Source organism: Neodiprion fabricii, chromosome 4 (assembly GCF_021155785.1).
Source record: "Neodiprion fabricii isolate iyNeoFabr1 chromosome 4, iyNeoFabr1.1, whole genome shotgun sequence".
NCBI classification, from domain to species: Eukaryota; Metazoa; Arthropoda; class Insecta; order Hymenoptera; family Diprionidae; genus Neodiprion; species Neodiprion fabricii.
Genome location: NC_060242.1, coordinates 24,272,033 through 24,293,322, shown reverse-complemented (window position 1 = coordinate 24,293,322; position 21,290 = coordinate 24,272,033). Strand labels below are relative to the sequence as shown.

The window sequence follows — 21,290 nt, the reverse complement described above, 5'->3', positions numbered from 1 at the left end:
GAAAATTGCATTCTAAACATACGATATCTAATCGCAATCAGGTTCATCTTTGAATGGAAAAGAAAAAGGATAAAAAAAAATACTGGCAAATAATTTATCCGTAGAATGAAACGACAAGTGAAAAATTCAAGTTTGTAACGGCGTTCTGATTTCACTTAAAACGTGATGATAAAATGCCGATACAAACTGGGCCAATGAATTATATGTACGTACCTATATATTTATTAATGTATATTGCAGTACGCGTTGTGTAAAGCGTGGAATGCAGAAGCGATGTACTCAAATTCGACATCGACATTTGTCAGAGAAAGTACGAGGCAGAATTCAAGTTAGGTAACAAAAATTGGCGAGGGAATTTTTATTCACTTTCACTACACCGCACGGCATATTACTCGAACGAAGGTAGCCTTTTTCGAAGCGTTTTATTACACCCAATTACCGAATCGCTTACATACGTATTACAAACGCAACGCGTCACAGTGATGCGGAGAAATTGGATCACAAATGCAGACTAGAGTCAAGGACGCGTATGTAACATAGTTTCGTGCGTACTATCCTTCTCGCTGATCTGAGAACAGCGCAATCGAATTTTTAAACGACATATTACCGGCCTTCTACAGGCTACAGCCTCTCTGTATATACATTTCCATTTAGGATCATATCTTACGTGTATATGCCTCGGCAAAAATCCTTGCGATACGGCTATTATTCCAATAGTAATAATTTGTTACGTACTTAAATGGCTTTGGACCTACGGAGAAAGAGACTTCTAAGGACGTTTGACGTGACGTTCGACGCATGGTCTCCAGCACGCGGGTATAATATAAAGATTCCGATTCAGTGCGGAGAGCAAAAACGAGCCGCGGAAAGAGATGTCTGGCGACGTTAAGAAATGCGGCAATGAAATTCGCGGCGTGCGCAAATATCACGCGGTGCCGCAAATTATCGACCTACGTTCCTGCGTATAAGTAGATCACCGAGAAAAGAAATTATTTTACTTACATTTATTTCACCCCGTATAAGAAAGTACGGCCCACTTTGAAATACAATTCATTTTGGTTCATATTTTGACGCGCCTGCAGGAAATTGTAAACACGTAGGTGTTGAAATATTATCACCAAGCTCTGCGGCTGTTAGGAGATTAGTCGAAATTTTCTACCTTGCTGAACAATCCAACGAAAGTGAGTCCAGTTTTATGTACAATTGTAGCGATGAAATCGCCACGTTGTTAAAAATTTTAAATTATATCGGTTGTAACATAAAGTGTGAACAATAATTTTTATTTTTTATAGACCGCGAATATCTGATTCAATGAAACTGTACAGTTTTAATTTACGTAAATAAATTTGTCATCATTCGTTTCGAGTAGCGAATATTTTCTCTAGATCGAGAAAATACTGATGAATTTTATAATACCGTATCATCATCCAGCGGTGTTTCTATGAATCCTGAAATTCTTTGCACCACTGATTGAAACTATATTGCATAAGATGATTCAAACTGTTCCAAGTTTACGCACAACAGAAGTAACGAGGAATTTCTCTATGCGTCAGGCTAAAGTCTCTTAAAGGCTAATAAAAATAAATCATTTCATCGAATCAAAGAACGACATGTCTATTTTTGATCAGTGATTATGAATATCGTCCGAGATTTACTGCACGTCATGCGTCGAGGGAAACCGAGGTAAATAAATGAAGTAAACGATACTTCGCTGAAAATGTATGTAATAGTTGTGTGGTTTCACTCTGTCCGTGATCTTTTCCCTCATTCCATTAATGTTTAAAAGTTAAAAAGAAAAATCCTTTTCAATCGTGTTCTTTAATTAGCGATCGAGAAACGAATCGATCCGGATGACGGTGATTTTTAATTACTTTTCGGGGTAATGTTCCGCTTCTTTTTCTTCTCCAACATGGAGTTCGGCTCGCTTCGCAACGCCGCGCGAGTTTATGTGATAAAACTCGAATCGTTGAGAGGGAACGAAAGAAATACACCCACATTTGCGATCAACCCACTGATCCGGTCTTATAATGTGCCTTTGCGCCAATGCGTGACACAGACTCGAGTCTCGATGCTGCTGCAGAACCGCCTACGCGATTCGAGTTTATAATTCCGTCGTTACGTATGTTATACGTATACCTGTGCCACACTCGCAGAGCTGTAAGGCTGCTGCTTCTTTCTCTCTTTCCATTTCTATGCATTGCATTATAATACATGTTTCGAGGGAATACGTATAAGCCAGCAAACCACGAACCACAGCAATCACGAAACCGCGGCGCGTCGCGGCGGCAGCTTCTCTGTAGTTTATTCGCATCTCTGAAATGCAGCGGAGTTTTATTTCTCTCATATTTTTTGCCGCGAGACATGCTTTCCCGAAGAAGCCCGATAATCCTGATCGCTTTTGTAGAAAAATTTCAGGCACATTTGTATATAACTATAATCTGAGTATTTACAGATTTTCATCCATCGGAAACGAACTCAAACTTTTCGGTTTCTCGGGATTATTATTCGGGTTCTCCTTTCAAATATTTCCGTGCAACATCTTACCTAAGGAAAATCTTATTTCTCTTCGTTTGAATTTCAATTCAATTTGAAAATACTCACTGGTTATGATCGGGAATAAGAATTTTGCAGAATCGAACAAAATAAAGGTTCAAAAAATAAGTTCAACGTTTCGACGGAAAATTAATGGTAGAAATTCTTCGAAGTAATACGGAAAATTCTAATTACAGAAAAGTAGACAAATTTACGCACATCGTAGTGAGACATCTCAAGAAGATTTTACCGAAAACTCAACACATTTTCGAGGAAATGGTTGGCAAGAAAGGTACGGAGATAGTCACTACTGGAGAAAAATCATTGAAATAAATCAGACAAATTTTACATAGAGTCCTATAAAAAAAAATCTGTAATGGGGATGAGGAGAAAAAAATTTCACAAGGAGTCTGGTTCTCCTCACATGTTTTATAAGCGATCGGCAGCCGCGAACACAACAACCTCGAGTTGTATAGTGTTCTGTGAAACGATTTGCAATAGATTCGTATTACGTAATGACAGAATCGGTCTGGCGAAAAAATATAATTCAGTCAAATTGCAGTAAAGTATTAACACCAATTGATTCAATCAATTTTCTACGCTTAACTTTGTCTCGGATATCAACTTTTTAATTATGGCTACTATCAAGTAAATACATACAATCGTGGATTTGTTTTTTTGTTTTTTTTAAACTCATTTATTTCATTATCTATGGGGAAAAGTCGTCCGCTATACATATACGAATGACTGCATAACGTGGTATGTGGTCCAGTGTGACTGGAGTAGCTTGAGAATTCAATGAGGATGAATAGAACCCTCCGTCTGAATGAAAAGTTCTCAAAAGAGAAATAACCGCTTGAAAAATATATAGCAATGTTATTTGCGCAAATGATAGTAAATACGATTGGAACGGGGTTCCTACTATGTGACAGAAATGATTCTGAGCAAATTTGAGTAGAACAAACTCAGAAGATATCAACAATTTCAAATAAGGTTTTGCAATTGGACCCCTCATAATGACTAAACTCTGGTATTTTTCATACGATTCTAATGTTCTTGAACTTATTCTCCTCGACATAGAGACCTTCAAAGATTGCCCGACAGCATGTTTTATTAATTTTTAATTTGTCAATAGTTATCTTCCGAGTGGATAAAAATAGATTTTTGTAATTACGGTACTAGTTATATTCGGGAAAAATTACATTTCCGTGTTATAACTGTAACGTCATATAAAATTTCTTGAATATTCTTCAAACAATTTGCGGGGATCAGGACAGCGAATAAAATGAGCCCAAAACATTATAATCGTATAAGAAACACCAGCATTTAATCACTTTGATCATTCTAGTTGCAAAGTGTTTTTTTCAAATTATTGATGCTTTAGCTCGTGTTATTCGAATTTGCTAAGATTCATTGCTGTCATATAATAAGAATGTTGTTTCATTCGCGTTCACTTTCATTAGCTGGAATAACGTTGCTGAAGATGTTTTCAACGGTTCTTTTTTTTCCTTTTCCAACCTGTGATTCGAACTGTGATTTACGGTTTCGCATATTTTCCTCCTTTAGCCGGTGTTTAAGATCAGCGTGAAAATGTTCGTCAGTAATTTTCAGACTTCTTAATTTATATGACCGTCACGGGTTGTTTTGACAAACAGTCCGCAATTCGACGAACGTGTACCGGAACGCATTTTAAATTCGTGTCGGCTCGCGGCTTCCGTCGACGCAGAGCGTAAGAATTCCGTTATCAATAAGCACTTGAAAGGTTTCATTCATCAATGAAACGCGATACCTACAAGATCACGTCGCAAATACAGTAGCTTCGTAATAATCTTTATCAATGCTTTCCTTTGAAGACGAATTTTCTTTTCGTATATGTATATTCGACAAGCCGCTGCAGCAGGCAAAGAAAATGCGATACAATAAAAACCAAAAACTTTAGTATACAGACGTTGAATCTCATCTCAAGTGCCAACGTATCCCATTCACTTTTATTCCAATATGCATGTAGTTCATCCTTATCTTTGCTTTTGCAGTTTCACGTTGGTCATCATCATACAAAACTTGTTTAGCCGTTATACCATAATCGTACATAATGTAATATATTTAGGCTTGAAGTTTTCGTTTTTTAAAGCATCTCATCCACGTTTTTTTTTTAAACCAAAGTCTACTTAAAGCTGAATCAGGAACCGTTGAATTAGCATTTATAACCGGTTTTTCAAATCGTACATCGATCAAGTCACAGTTTTGCAATTAAACGTATCATAAGTTTGAAGGGAAAAAAAATGAATTCCGTAATTAAGAAATTCAATATTCGCTTCCACATGAATTAATAGAAATTCATTAACATTTCCTCACCTCTATACTGTATTCGCGATGGTCGTTGTTCGAACTCGAATTGAAAATCGAACGAAGTTTAACGGTCGATTTAAGTCAAGCATAGTTCACGCGATAGGCACTCCGTAACGCGCGAAGATCGATGCTATTTGAATGAATTCAATATTCCTCACCTTTCCTTGTTACTGAACTTTCATTGTGTCGTATATCTATGCCGGAGCGTTTCGTTTCAATTCCCTTATATAGTAGCGCATGTGCGTGCACGTGCGCGGAAGACAACGTCACAAAGCTCAACTATCTTACACGATTCGTATATGAGTGTAAAATACGTTATTGTGCGCGGTGAAACGTTGCCGACATTCACGGGTATTAAAAATTCAAGTAACACACGCGTGAGATATCGTCATTAGTGCAGGGAAGAATTTGCGGCTGTTTAAGAACACAACTAAGCTTTTAAGCGGTTTGCCTCATTCGCCGTGCACGCGGCAAAAGCAGCAAAAAATCAAACGATTTGAAATTACAGCATCTCGGGCAGCTGGTTTCGCGCTGCGGTGTAACAACGGTGTTAAGTATAAAAATTGGTTGAGAGAATCTAGTTGTACGGGGTATACGTATAACAGTTCAAACGGTGATCCCACTCGGGAGAGAGAGAAAGACAGAAAAAAAAAATTATGATGATGATGATGATTATTATATAAACGACTGCAGCTATAACTGTGTACATAAAACGTTTTGCGTAATTAAATGTTAGAACCTGGGCATAGGCAATAGATTGTTTGTACAAAGCAGCAGCAGCAGACAGCCTGCAGCATGGAGAAGGCAGGTGGTGTATGTATGTACCTTTGCAAATGTATTCCAAAGACGTTGCGAAACGAGTAATAAGTACAGGTAGTTAATTTTCTTACCATAGTTGTCGGAGTTACGGGTGCGTCGATCACCTTCGCAAGTATTTTAAATACCTAATAATCCCACATTAAGAATCATGTGCGCTGCACTAAACACTCGATATTACATTCACGTAACAACAACACTGTCGATATCCGCTCCCGGTTTTATTGTATCCCAACGATTGTACGAATTTCTTTTTCTTTACGCGTTTTTCTTTTTTCTTTCTAATTCTCTGTTGTTATCGTTACCACAATATATCCAAGTTTATTTATTTTTTTATTTTATTTTTTTGTCAAATTAATTATCGATCTTTCTTTCCGCCTCTTTCACGACATTTGAAGCACCGCTCCGGCGTCAAAACGCAAACCTGTGCAGGAGGCTTTGCCTTCGGAGAGCAAGCAACACGCGCGTGAATGCCGCGCCTGCGTACTGATCGTTCAAACGATGCGATCCGACTTGCAGGCAGATCTGAGACCCTACCGAGCAGCAACGGCAAGCCGAGGAGCCGGAGACGCAGGTTGGCCGGATGGCCGATGCTGATGCTGATGCTGATGCTGATGCTGATGCTGATGCTGGAGTGTCTGGACTTACGGTGTGCTCGCAGGGCTGCGATAATATTATTGTTATCTAGTCATCGAGCCGCTTAGCCCGGCAGACAATGAGCCTCGCGATATCTCATGGGATTTTCTGGATCACCGCTTGTTCCACCTGCACGGCGCGCCTCTGCCAATTGCGTTTACAATAGTAATAATAATAACAACAACACCAACAATAATAACAATTTTCGAATCGGTATTGAATGTATAACGTACGTATGTATGTACAGCATGCAACGCCAAAGCTGTTTACGACCTCGCGCATTTACTCTCACATGTCCGTTATGCATATTGGGGCCTGCTGACAAAGAGATTAGGAAATTGTATGTATCTACGACATACGGTTGATTCGTTTCTTCTTAGCTTCGACTTGTTGTTATGGTTTTCGAAAATTGGTCTAATTTTACGACACGGCCGTTAGTCATTTTTGAAGATCACGTCGTGAAAAGAGAGGAGAACATATTGCCGGATTGTATATAAAAATATAAAATAATGTACGTATGTTTTGTGACAGTTGCGTCACATGCTTTGTAGGCATATTTAGCCACATGGATTTTACTATGTAGACTAGCGTTTATTGTGCAGACAATAGATTTTTATAGACTTTTGTAATAGACTGTTTGTCGTGCGTAATAAAGGAAGTAATTATGTGCCTTTGTGTTCTTTCACAGTTTTAACTTGCTGTCTAACTTTGCACTTTAACATTAACTGCAATTAAACTCCTGAACATGCAGGAGTTTGTGAAAATTCCTTGTCAACTTTGAACTTTGATTCATGGGGTTTTTCTCCATCTTGATTCAATACCGCTATGGATTTTTGAGCTACCGTTTCGGAATAGGCACGAACAATGAAATTTAAAATTAACCGCAGATGTTTTTATATATACCGGTACCATGAATACATTTGACTCAATATTGGCAACGATTGACTGGAATCGTTTTTCTGCTTCGACTGGCGTTAATTTTTTAGAATGGTATAATATTCCTTAATCCTTTGGGATCGGATTTTTGGTCAATCTATAACTTAGTTGGGTCGAAGTTTGTGGTCAATTTTTGTTCTGCTCTAAGACAAATGTTCATCAAAGTCTCACGAGTAAAATTTTCGACTTTTGCCCGCGCATTGTTGTGTGCGGATGTCTTCAACTCCTATCCTGCTGTGTCTGATCACCTTCATTCATAAGCGTGGCTTCTACTCGTTTTCCCCGTACTTTCCGTTATTGATAAGTGTTTCACATTAAATTTAAAATTTTAATATGATTTTTCAATATAATCAATAAAATTCCAATTTTCTCATATTTCACCGTTTTTTTTTTTTTTTTTTTTATTGCGATTAAGTGAAAGCCTGAATTTTTTTGCGGTGAGTATCTATTCCATAGAAAATTAGGGCCGACTTGTAGTTTTCTAAAAAAAGATCCCAAAGTGAGCAGAGGTGGCATTACCGAGCGGCACGTTGCACAGCCGCCTAGCCAATGGAAACATGTGCCATTTAAATAAGGCAAACTTTATTTTAAGCGAAATTATTTTTTTTTTTAATATAAATTCAAGAAAACTGGATTTTTATTATTTATTTATATTGAAATCTCAGAGCCGAGTATTAGATTCATAGTAAAATGATTAGCACTCGCGTAAAGTGTGGGAAATAACGAGTTCAAGACACCCCTAATCAGGTTCGTTGGCTATAACATTAACTAGAAAATAGAGATATCTAAAGCCAACCATGCGCAGGCCATAGTCGAAATTTTTCGCCCTAAGATTTTGACAAACATGTGTGCTAGTGTAAAAAAATTTACGGCAAGCTTCGATCCCAATGGGTATAGTCCAGTCGACTAAATTTGAGTCCAATCTGAAAATTTCCTTACCATTGTGGGATCACTTTGAAAATAATGGCGTAAATACGATTTTTCATTGATCGAAATGTTGGACATACATTACCGGATGTCCTTCTAGTTCGTGACTTCTTTATTAAAGATAACGGCGTCATTCCAAACTCCTATTTCACGATAGTGGTCAAAAATCGATACTAACACTTTGCAATATCAATTTAAGTTATTGCAACGAGTCCGGTAGATCGTCAATTGTTTTATATTGAGAAACTATTATATACTAGAAGACATGGTCGTTCTCCATAGCATGAAATTAGATAACTTTTAAGACAGTTAATGGCGAATGAATAAGGAAGAAAAAATTTATACTAAAACAAATAATGGTTCGCGTTTTTTTCACCATTTCCACCATGAAATGTAATGCGATTGCGTGATTTTGTCTGGTCGGATGTCGGGCCAACTACAGTTTAGAGGATAATATGAATGTGAAGATGGGTGTGAAAGGTGCAGTGAAAGGTATATACAAAAAGTAGTCAGCTATCTGACCGTAGCAAAAAGTTCACCCAAATCACCCGTTTACGATTTATCCTTCGTAAATTATGAGTAATTAATGCTCGCTTGACTGATTATAGGAATTTCTGCAATGCATGTACACACGTGCATACAAGTAATTTTCGCAAATTAAATCCTCGGAAATAAAAAAGTATTTGTCAAATATTTGATTATGATTAGTATGAAAATTAGATTAAAATACTCAACTTACTATGAAATAACGACTGACAATTTTAGACTTGCGATTTCGGGGAAAATATTATTTTTTACCATATTTGTCGGGCGGTTTCAAACCTTAGAGCAAAATCAACATGGCTGCTAATAGATAGACTAACCAACTAATTTTAATTAATTTTATTTCTGCTCTACGCTGATTTTCGGCTCTTGGTAGGTATCAGATGTTATTTCGGACTAAACGAAATGACAGCTGCAGCTCAAGTTTATAATTTCACCTTCTAGAAAAATAAGTATTTAGGGCACGACATTCAAGTGAATGTGTGGATTGTGTGTATACACATGTTGCGAAAAAAATTACTTCATTTACACTACAAATTGCTAGATAAACGAAATATTTTTGAAAGAAAATATTGCGTGAAACGTCATTTTGCTTTGGCAGAGACCCTCATAATTACAATTTGACGAATTTAATTATCATCAACTTAGTGTAACAAATAAACTAAAACGTGTTTCAATAAGCCTGAACCTTCAGTCACGTCACTTCTTTTTCATTAATCAAAAACCTAAAGTTCTCAGAAGATTTCATGATAAGTACGTAAAATGTTAAAGTTAACGTATACTGGTCCCTTTAAAGCGATGCTCCAATTGAATAAATCACAGCAGGTTTAAAATTAAACAGTTTAAAGTTAAACAGTTTAAAATTAAAATACAGCTAAATTGAAATTTTTTAGAAATTCGTATTACAAATCCTCATTGTGATTATGTACAGGCAGGAAACTCTCGTGGTACGAGATTAGAGTTTTAAACACTGAATTCTGAGAAGAGTTTCTTCTTGAACCATAAAAAAATAATTTTAACTCCATAACTCCAGAATTGATAAATAGTCATGGACGGTTCCTAAAAGTCAAGGTACTAAAATTTTAGACCACTCAATCTCCAACCCAACCCACCAGCATTAATGGTTCAAGATTTCAAGATTACAATTTCGAATAGCTTTCGTAGTGAGCATTTCTCATGTTATCTGGTCGAAGTTTAATTTTTTCAGAAAACAATTTTTATTTTTCCACGTCATTGAACATCGTTAAACTCGCCTCATATTTCCGTAAAATGATATCAACTTAAATCTGTTGAGGAAGTTTGAAGTTTGAGTGAGATGCGTAGCATTTCTGTTCGAAAAGATAGATCCTTAAAATTTCAATTCACATACATACAAATTACCTCGAAAGTATCTTTATATGTAAGCATAATATATATATATATATATATATATATATATATATATATATATATATATTATATATATATATCTATATTATATATATATATATAAATAGATTCGTAATATTAAAATTGAAATAAAATACATAGGTAATTCATTTGGACAATGATATTTAATCAATGATTCTCTAAAAACGTTGATGGAAGTTTGATTGTTGAGTAGGCTGCGTAGTAGAATAAACCATACCAGTCGGCTGCTGATGTGTCATAGTGTGGTTCTGGTGCTGATGAAACTCTGATCCTCCATGCGGCCCATTCAGTCTTACTCGTTTGGAATTTTGAGCGTGGCCATGTTCATTATTTCCCTGTAGCTGCTGATTCTGTTGCTGAAATAATTGTAACAGTTAATTTCGAACGCTTATCGCTGAAAATAAACATATAACAATTATTTAATCGACAGCTTAACACCCATCATTTGCTTTTCCAATACTTCGGAACAAAAGATATGTATCAAATAATAAAAAAAAACCAAACAGAAAAATATCATTCAAGATATGCACATTTATTTTTTATACTTTAGAAGTTATGAACAGGCATGAATCTGCGCTTTGACTCTGCTTGCAAAAATGGCTTTCTTATGTTAAAATACTATCCAAGTCATAAATTTTTCATGGCAAAGTGTGTTACTCGCATCCCGATAAACTTGATTTCGTCGATCAGCTAAAGTCACCGAAAACTTTTCTTATAATTACAATAAAAATAAGCTTTCACCAACAATAAAAGTTTGGTTTTATTTTATCACATGCTTCACTCTTACGCATATTACTGTCAAAGTATTAAAAAAAGACCAGGTGGAAATGTTTCCGATTGATCATAAACAATAAATAATATTTCATTTTTAAAGAGAAGGGTGTTAAAACTAATTCATTACTACATTTTGTTCAATTGAAATTGATTTATTAACAATAGTACTTAACGTATAACAGTATAAAATGCTCAATGTATCTAATTTCAAATGTAGGAATACTTGAAATAAACTTGTTGAAAAAATATGTTAATTATAATATCCCACCTTTTTTAAAATCAAATATAATTCTAGCACCTATGATTTAGTTGCAACAAAATGTCTCAGAATAATTGAAGCCCGAAACAATCAATATATTCGGGCATTTTATTCACGTGACAGAATTATTATTATTATTATCGTTGTTATTATTACTATTACTATTTATTTACATATATTTATATCTGAAACAATCATTTTCCATATAGCCTATTGAAAACAACTTGATGACGTTGTTCATAAGAAAACTCGTTTCCAATTTGCAACGCGTATAGTATTATATGGTATAATATTATAGCGGAAATAGTATTCTGTCCGAGCAATGAAAGTATTGTACACTTGTAGAGGTTAATTCTAAAACTAAGAGCGTAGAGAGTGCTTTTATCGTAATTTCCCAATGAACCTTTGCAGGTACATCCAAGATTTGGCAAAAATTATCGATTTAGGTCAAGTGGAAATAATATTACTAATATAAATAGGAAAGAAAAAAGAAAAACAAAATCTCAGTCATCCAAATCGATAGTATATACGTTTGAATTTTTAGAATTTTTTCTTTTACTTATATTGTCGGTGGTGCTTCAAATATTGACTATGATTTGTAAAAATGAAATATTTTCATGGATACAAATCTTTCATAAAAATTCGGCGTTACGTATCATTTGATTCAGATATATCCAGTGTACGCATAATCGAATTTGTTGCAGTTAACACAAGTGAACTGCAGTCGCTACTGAAATTGATAATCCCGTGTAGCTCATTTTCTTGTAAATAAGAGCTTGGCCCAAACATGGTGATAAACCATAGATTGCCTTTCACATTCCATTTAGATTCTCCAGAATCTGAAATTTTGTACAACTGATCAATATACATAAACAAACGTTGTCAGTACATACGTTTCTCTATAATTACGAATGATTTTCACCTTGTATGATAATTTTTCAGTCTTAACAAGTCCTTGACTCAATGAGTTTGATTGCTTCTTTACACTGCACGCGGAATTTCCTAGAAGCATAATTAATAAAAAATTAGTAATTGTTTTCATTACACTACGAATTATTAAAACACTGGAAGTACTCTGTTTATATTTTTATGGACAATCTTACCCTACGGTTTTGGAGCCTCACCATAAACTTGGCACGTACCTCCCTGTGTTGCGTTGACACACTGATTCTGCAACATAGAATAGTTACGTGTACATGAATAAGGTAACACGGAACTATTCTTAGTTATATTCCGAGATGGAATTCGACATTAAAAATCAATGGCAAATTCGTTATTTTAAACAATGATACAAAATTTGTGTCGTCTCAATAGACTGTATAATTATTTCAATCGCAAACTTTATTCTTATCTTCATGCAATTCTTATAAGCAGTGGATAAAAAATCTGTACATATTTCAATTTCGCGTTTAAAAAAATTGGGAAATATTGTTATATTTCTGATGTGGATCAAAATTTTGAAAACCCGATTAACGCCACAAATAGCGCTTGGACATATTCAGGCAATTGAGATGCGAAAATAAGAATTTTGTTATTTGGAGTCTGTAGTGATACATACCTGCTGAAAATGTTGCAGAATATATTGTTTTTTTTTTGTTTAATGCAAAAATTAGACTATCGCTTGCACGAAAATGAATTATGTGCATGAGTGGTCGTGTTTTTCTTTTGTTCTTTGTTTTAGTCGTGTTTTTGTTTCGTTTATTGTTTTACTACACCACTTAACCAGGGATTCTGTGCATGCACAAGCAAGGTTGATATGTTAGTACGCCTACAAAAATATTGAGACAACCAGGCTAACCTTGTACATACAGTCAATGTAATCTCATGATGTTCGCAGTAAACAGTTGCCCACATTTTTAACATTTAGCTGACACCTACGAAGAACGAAATATAATATAATTAAACAGCAATCTGAGGGAATTTTGTCGATTGCTCTAGAAATTTACTTCCCTTCTCAAACTTACACACAATTATCATACTATCTCATCGACAGTTGAACCAAAAAAAAAAAAAAACGATTGAGTAACTTATCCAGACATGTTATGGCTGGTTATAGGAGTTTGTATTTACCTGCATTATTTGTTACAGCTAGCCTTACCACTAAAAATCCGAGGAACACCTTATAAAATTTAATTACGTTATAAGTATTTGTCTATCGTTTATTTTCTCAGCCATTGCGTGAACAAATTTTTGTACTAAACTTTGAGACCATAATAGCAGCGTCAATATTCCATAGCAAAAAAATCTTCTAAGTAAGATTATTTAATTACCATTATGTGTAGTCTGAACAATGTAAGAAAGTGAAACACCAACATAACATTGTCTTATTACTTCAAGGAAGTTGTTTCACATCACTGCTACACAATTCATTGTTAGAACTAATCACACTTATCATTGGAACGTCTAATGATAAACGGGAACAATTTGTGTACACGTGCTTTGTAATTTTACAAAGCAACTGCAAGGCACAGAGCCCACAGTTCACCTTTGTCAGGTCAACTTCCGCAACTATGATTCGATTCACACGGAGATTTTTATTTCGAACAGCATTGTTTGCAAGTTTCTAAAAACTTCTTCACAACTTTCTTGTAGATTTTATTGCTCCAAGAACTATTTGTAATATCATGAACTTTAGTCTATACACCGACAGAAGTAAAAATAAAAGTGTCTAATAATGTCAGACTGTGTGTTATTCGCATTTATCTTTGTCCTACGTAATACAGAACGCGTAGTTCCGATTATAGAGTTCCATAGATATATTTCAATCTAGGATGTTCAGACTCTGCACTTATCACGTGCCAATCTCAATGTCAAATAGTAAATGAAGTAAAATATTAACATTGTAAACTAACTTAACTTAACAACCAGAACGAGAAAACAAATATAATGTTAAATTCAATTCTCTCAGGATATAGTAAAGAAAAAAGAATGTAGGTAAAGGAAAGCAGAGAGAACAGAAAATAAAATACAAGGATGGATGCCAGCATTGAAGAGTTAAACATAACAAAATCAAAATCAAACAATGGTATTGCAAAGATTAAAAAAAGTATACTTACTGTTTGCTGCTGATTTTGTCTTGCTTTGTTTTCACTTTTTTCTTCAGTATCATCATCAGTCAAAAACTCTCTTTTTGGATACGGGATGGGGCAACCAGCAAAAATACTGAAAATATAAGACAGTTCGTGAATCTACTGAAAATACCGAATCAAAAACCACGAGTTCAAAAGACAAACAGCAGAATTTAGGGTGTCGACTTACTCTTGCGTCGGCAAAGGTTCTTCCTGAAAATAGGCATCCTGCATGGAATGTTCTGATGTTATCCTTTTGTTAGGATCCATCATCAGTAGTTTCTGCAGCTAAATTCAAAGAAAGAATTACGGATAACTCGTAGCCACTATTGAAATCCTTAGTTATCATGTAGAGGTACAAGACAAGCAACTAGCAAAGTTTGTCTAATCTTTGAATTATGTAACTTCGATGAAATGAATACTCTCAGTATGCATTTCGATTGTAAATTCACAAAGATAATCAGACTTAATGGTACAACTAATTATTAGCAGCTAAAAGTTTTACCAAATTGAAAGCCTTGCTGTCCGGTTTAATCTTATGGCGATCCATGTATTTAGTTAAGGAACAATTGGCATAACTGTAAAGATAAATCAAGTCAATATGAATTAAGTATAGCAATGAATAAATGCGAGATATTAAAATACTGAATTCAGATCATTCAACTTTTGAACGACTAGCTTGTAAATGTAGAAAATACAGACGATTGACAAAATTGATTGTATGACAAAAAATATCAGTGAATGAAACTTTGCTTACTTTGATCGCTTAAAGTCTTTGAGGAGTGTAGGATGCTCTGGCATTCTTTTTATATCTTCCCAATCTTTTTCCAATGGAAATCCCATTACATTGAATATTCTGGTAAATAAACAGAAAAATTAACAATTTAACCAACGCCGTTACTGTGTAGAGACAATAGAATCAATTTGAGAATTCTTTTCATTTGCTATCTGCCATTATTTTACAGTATGTTCCTAGTATATTTATGCGCTTTCACGACAGACTCACTTACATTATGACGCAGTTTCTTAGTCACAGTGAAAGGCTTAAAGTTTCCGAAAGTACAATGTCAGCTTCTACAATATACTTCAAAAGCTTACCTATCGAGCTGATCGTGATGATATGGATTACTTGTCTTGATATCTTCTTGTCTGCAGTGAAATATGGGCTCTGATGTCAGTAATTCCGCAAATATACATCCAATTGCCCAGATATCTAAGGATGTTTAAAAAATAAATAAAATTAAAATTCTTATGAGATTGTGAATACCGTTGTACAGGTAAGTATGGATATATACCAATTGCTTTTGTATAATGCCTTGCACCCAGCAGCAGCTCCGGAGCTCTGTACCAAAACGTAACGACCACAGGATCCAAATCTGCTAAAGGTTTAAGGGGAGCATTGAACAAACGTGCGAATCCCATGTCAGCTATCTTTACTCGCCCTCTTTCCACACCTTCTCCCATCACTAGTATATTGGCAGGTTTCTGAAGATATACTTAGTTATACACACAATCGATCGAAAAATTACTTGGCTATTTTAGCAGATAATTAGGATGATTTTTAATAGCCAACTTCTATATACATCACTGTTCTACATATTCGAATTCCAACTTACTAGATCTCTGTGAAGAACCCAGTTTGAATGTAAATAATGAATTCCATCTAATATCTGATATAAAAGCGACTTTACCATGCCCTTCGGTACCATAACAGGTTTTTTATTCGCTTTGGCTGCTCTATGAAATTTTATGATATGCTGAAATTAATAATATTCATTAGAGGTTGTTTCTGAAGAACTTTTTCTGATACTATTTTTCAAAATGATGTTTTTCTTTGTTCAACAATAAGTGAAATCTGTGAAGTGTACAAACTATTTTCAGAGGCTGTAACTGGGAGTCTTTTTCTTAATATTCTATGTTACGTCTCAGACAAAAAAGTATGCTTAAATTTAAAAAATGAAACTTCTGGCCAATCTGTAAATACCTTACTCCCAGCATACAGTGCCAAAAAGTATACGAATGCATGGAATTCTCTGAGGAAAGACCACTAGTATTATAAAGTAATAATTTTCTTTCTATATCCTTGGTTTTATATTACAATATTGGATGACGTGATATAAGTATAAATTGGAAAAGGAACACAGAAATAATACAAAAAATGATCATGATACTATCGTGACCATTCAGAACCAGATCAGAAATGGATACTAAAATATTACGAATAAGATTAGTACATGTCAAGTATGACTGTACTAAGGAACGGTAATATAAAAGAAGATTTGTGAAACTTAATTCATTTCATGGCTAAAAACCCAAAATTAAATTATGATTGTAAAATATAAATATTCTGATAATGCATTTTAGATTATAAAACTGTATTGAATAGTGACATACCCATAGATCATGCTCTGCAAAATCAAAAAGCAGCCAAACCTTCCGATCATTGTGTGATAGAAACACACGTATCAATGTTATGACGTTTGTATGTTTCAATTCTCTAAGGAGCTATAAGATTTGAAGGAAAAAAAACATGTCATTATTATCCAAAAATCTTGTGTACAGATTATATTTGAATCTGAGTGTTTTGGATATAGGTTACACAAGGTATCCAGTGACAAAAAATGTAAAATTTTCGACGCGTTGACGATTCACTTTTTCTGCAGAATTAAACGATTCTAGTAATAATCATGTCTACTTCTGAGTCAACTCCAGCCTTCAACTAATTTATAGTTTAAAATAACTATTCAATCAAACAAACTAATCTGAGTTCAAATAGTGACTATACGAGTTACCAAATAAACTTGGTAAACATTTGTGAAACTGACATAGTCGCACAAATATTTTAATCAAGATCCGCTAGAATTGACAAATTTCTAGGTCTAAAATTCTGTATTTTCAATGAGTTTTCTTTGTAATGACAAATCATGGAGTAGACGACACATGTTCATAAAAAAATGAAGCCCACAGTAAAGGTTCTGCTGTCGGTAGCGTAAAACCGCTTACTTTACTTTAAGAGCTTCCTATCAATGTACAGGTTATAACGTAGATCCATGATTCCTGTTTTCAGAGGCAGATAATGTGTAATGGTGATATATATGTAATTACTTATACATATGGCATTGGCATAGATGAGTACATGTACTTAATTCAGGAATCTGGTGCAGATAAATACTTCATGGGAAATTTGCTAAATTCCACCATTTCTTCTAAGGGAAGTTAATGGTTAATCAATGGTAACAGCACCACTTTGTTTACACAATAATGGGATCTAATTTTCAGCACTCTACATGAAGAATATCCACGATTTGAAAAATTTCAATATTTACATTTACTAAATGCTTTAAAATCTCAAGTGAAAATCTTTCACCAAAAATTTTTGCACAGGCTTGGAAATAAAGTACATTGGACTAAATTTTTGGAAATTTTCTGACTTCCCCTAAAAAGGCCCAAGCGGACTTCAGTGGGTTCAAAGCTGATATGTGTATTTTGAAGAAATGTAGGACAATATAGATTTCAGATATTTCCAAAAAAAAAAAATCAATTTTTTCTAAAGCAATAATACTTTCTCTGGTCACTTTAGGATTTTTTAGTTACCATTAGGAATATCGAGATGGAGAAAAAAAATTTATATTATAGTTTCTATTGACATTTTATTTCCGCATCTTAGGATCCTGTAATTAATTTTAAATACCCAACTTTGAAATGTCTCAATTCACTGAATCTATCATCTCTGTGGAAATTATAGCAAAAAAAACTAAAAAAAACTTATTCACCAAGTTTTTCATCAAGTTTTAGGGATTAGTTTTCATCAAATATTATTGGTTACTGATACTGCCTAGCCTCTTGGAGAAATTAAAGGAAACTTCACCCTCAGTGAAAGGCTGACTTTAGTGAAGACCAAGTGTTATGAGTGACTGGATCATTACAGAGTTTTGATGTATATTCCACAATACATTCCGACAATTGTCTAACTTTTGCAATCCAGCAAGTTTGAGGTTTTTCAATACTCTTTAACTTTTGAAGAGTTTGGAACCATTGAAAACTGATACCACCGTGTATTGTATCAGAAACAACTTTCAGTGACATTTCACAAAGAAAAAACATGTGACCCAAGTCACTTTTAGCAACTGCAGTGAAAGAGACGCCACTTGGTCTCTTTAGCGACAGATCTCAACATCAATCAGCGAAGGACCTATTTCTGTATTTCCTTGCTTATAGCTCATGACAATTTGTCGATAGCTTAAAATCGCCAGTCATTTCTCAAGTGTTATGCAAAAGTTAGAAACGTTTAAATCAAAATGTCATTATGTACAGTTGCTCTACTCACTGCTATCTCACGACATGCTGACATAGAAAGCCCAGTCCCTTCGATTTGTTTGAGACCAAAATCTTTAGTATCAGGACGTGATTTTAACTCGCTGTCAGGAACTCTGAAGTAAAAAAATCTGTGTTTAATAAGATTTTAAATGTGGAATGATACAAGAATGTTGAATTGGCAACCAGAAATACTATAATATTGGTCAAAATTAAAGACGTATGAAGTAACAGAAAACGTAAAAACTATACAAAACTTAATTTTGACTATTCGGACTTTGTCTATTTATATTGCTCAACGGTTCATACAACTTGTATTGTAAACATTCGATCGTGGAACGTATCACTTGAGTATTGAAGGTTAGATAAGTTACAATAAACTAACCCTTCTTTTCTCCTCGCCTTATATACATGACCGTACGTTCCCCTTCCAACCTTGCAGCCTTCAAATTCGAACAAATCTTCAACTTTCGTACGATCTTTCTGGGTTTTTACTTTAAATTCATAATCCATCATATTTGATGTCATTACATACAAACTAAATTATGACATCTTTCAATCCAAGTTGCAGGCTGAGGCTGAATTTTCACGGGCGTCAAATTGATGCTGCAGCGCTACGCCGTCGACGGCAAAGGAAACGCTCGTGGATTGCCGCGCGCCAAAAACTCAAAACTACAGCGTTGAGTTAGCGGTCCTCATAAACGTTTTTATCGTAAGAATTAAAAACTCTACGTTGAAAAAGTGCCCCCGAGCCAATAAGAGAGAGGAACGTCGTAATAATACATGAGGTCTTCTTCTACGGTAGGTGCGAACATATCGTAATGGCATTACCATGTCACCTGGGGTGAGATATTTCTCCAATCAGACGTTTTACACATTTCAATTCGATTTTAACAGGATTTACCAAAGCTTTATTGACGATTTCGGAAATCAGCAGAAATCGCTTCAGATGTTGGTGAAAAAAGTTTCATCGGGAATACAAAAGATTTGATTAGCTGAAATAGACAAATGGTTTTATTAGCTGAAACAGACGAAGTTACACAAGATTAGCACAATGACAAAAGTGCATGCATCGACAAAAACTATGTCGAGCCCAATATCAACATTTGTGAAAACAGTCTTCTACTCTAGCATTTCTATGATTGAAGAAAAAGTTTACATTTTTTTAATAAAAATCTGGAATTATTAACGTAAATATTTTGTTCGAGTAAGGACTTGTAAAAAAACGGTATGCTTGTAAAAAAAATTAGTTCATTACCTTGAAAAAAAAAAGAAAATAAAATCACCAAAAAAATACTTTTGTACACTTTAGGTATGTTTTATAAATACTCATGATAAGATTCTCTACTATCACTGTACACTCCGCAATTTTTATCCCCGTGAATTGACCGTCGGCTTGCAAATGCCACGCTTTCTCTCAGAATCAAAAGGTATCAAGTCAACGCGCAAAAGGCGCGGTCAATTAAACTTGAAAACTCAGTTGAAAACTCGGTAAAAAAAATTGATCGAAAACCTGAAGACTCACATCGAGAGTGCTTTACTTTTTCGTATACCGTTTACGAAATCGCTAAGCTAAAGCCGCGATCAATCGATTCGCATTATCAGGGCGGCGACATTTTGCTCAAATATAATTCCCTGACTTTTCCCATAAACAAATTCAGAACTCCCTGACGTTATTCCCACGAAAATTAGATAATGTTGGTCGGCTTTTACGACCAAAAGCTCCAGAAGCTGTGTATACACAGATACATCTTCAATATATAAATTTGGATCTACAAACACATAGTATTGCTTTGTTTCACACGAATAATTAGAAATTGAACGATTCTATTTCCGAAAGTTAGCTTAACTGAATTTACGAAGCATAGTTGAGGGTTGCAAAAGATTTATGAAGAAAGTACGTCTTTCCCTATGGTCCATCATAATTCCCTGACCTCTCCCGATAGATGACATTTCCCGACTGTTCCCGGTTATCTCGGTCTGTGGCCACCCTACTCGATCACTCGATCACTCGCTCACTGGATCATTCGATTAGTCCGGGAGGTACCGTCAAAAATTTCCGGATAATTTCGGCAAGTTTAATATGTTTTTTTTTAGTCATCTCTGTAATATATAACAGTAATATGAACGTTTTCCAACGCACCCCCATGACGGCGGATTACAGGAGGATTACAATCACAGCAAAAAATTAACAATAAAAATGTATAGTCGAATCCGCGAAACTTATCGTACGTTTTAATCGAAACATAAGAAACTTAGAAAATGTCTTCCACTCACATAAGTATGCGCAAAATAATAGTTAAAAAGCTCACACCCGCAAGGATGAAATTGATTACAATACTTCTTTTCATAGTACCAAAGACACAAATAACAGTTCTCCACTTATAAGATATAATAGGGCGGTTCAGAAAAGGGGCTTTTTTTTAGATCTAACTCTTCCCCGAGATTCTTGCACTTTTTCACTCAAAAATAGCTCACGCAAAAGAGCTGGGGTGGCAAAATTTTGTTACTACTTCCTCAACAACGTTCGTAGTACCGAAAAATCTATGTTGAAATACGCTGTGATATTTGAAAGTTACAAATTAATTTTCACGAATTTTCGGTAAGTTGTCTATTGCTTGTTATTGCTTATTGATCAATAAAATATGATGCACAAAACTTGTGAACTTTTTATTATTTGTAGAGTAGCTCAGTGAGTAGTAGAATTGATAAGGTAGCGTATCGAA

At 34.8% G+C, this 21,290-nt stretch overlaps 2 protein-coding genes across 10 annotated transcripts in view; both read right to left on the bottom strand.

Moving 5' to 3' along the window:
* Positions 1-6,220, bottom strand: part of LOC124181389 — a 32,911-nt gene extending 26,691 nt beyond the window's left edge. For both annotated transcript variants that reach the window (XM_046567918.1, XM_046567920.1), the window contains exon 1: positions 5,772-6,220. The gene's annotated coding sequence lies outside the window, so the exon portion shown is untranslated. The remainder of the gene's footprint in view (positions 1-5,771) is intronic.
* A 3,895-nt stretch (positions 6,221-10,115) lies between these two features.
* Positions 10,116-19,166, bottom strand: LOC124181391 (cyclin-dependent kinase 8). 8 transcript variants are annotated; one of them, XM_046567924.1, is made up of 13 exons: positions 18,950-19,165; positions 18,578-18,680; positions 16,645-16,755; positions 15,867-16,007; positions 15,546-15,735; positions 15,349-15,463; positions 15,008-15,106; positions 14,756-14,828; positions 14,441-14,538; positions 14,239-14,344; positions 12,307-12,352; positions 12,105-12,184; positions 11,348-12,037 (listed from the first exon to the last, which is right to left on the bottom strand). In XM_046567924.1, exons 1-13 carry the CDS (start codon positions 19,090-19,092, stop codon positions 11,831-11,833), a joined length of 1,512 nt encoding a protein of 503 aa, XP_046423880.1. In that variant the 5' UTR covers positions 19,093-19,165; the 3' UTR covers positions 11,348-11,830. The 8 variants fall into 8 exon arrangements, 5 of the variants coding, with proteins under 5 accessions (XP_046423881.1, XP_046423880.1, XP_046423882.1 ...); XM_046567927.1 differs by having other exon boundaries at positions 11,864-12,021; positions 18,950-19,164; XR_006870447.1 differs by having other exon boundaries at positions 11,960-12,021; positions 12,286-12,352; positions 18,950-19,164.
* Between the last annotated feature and the right edge of the window lie 2,124 nt (positions 19,167-21,290).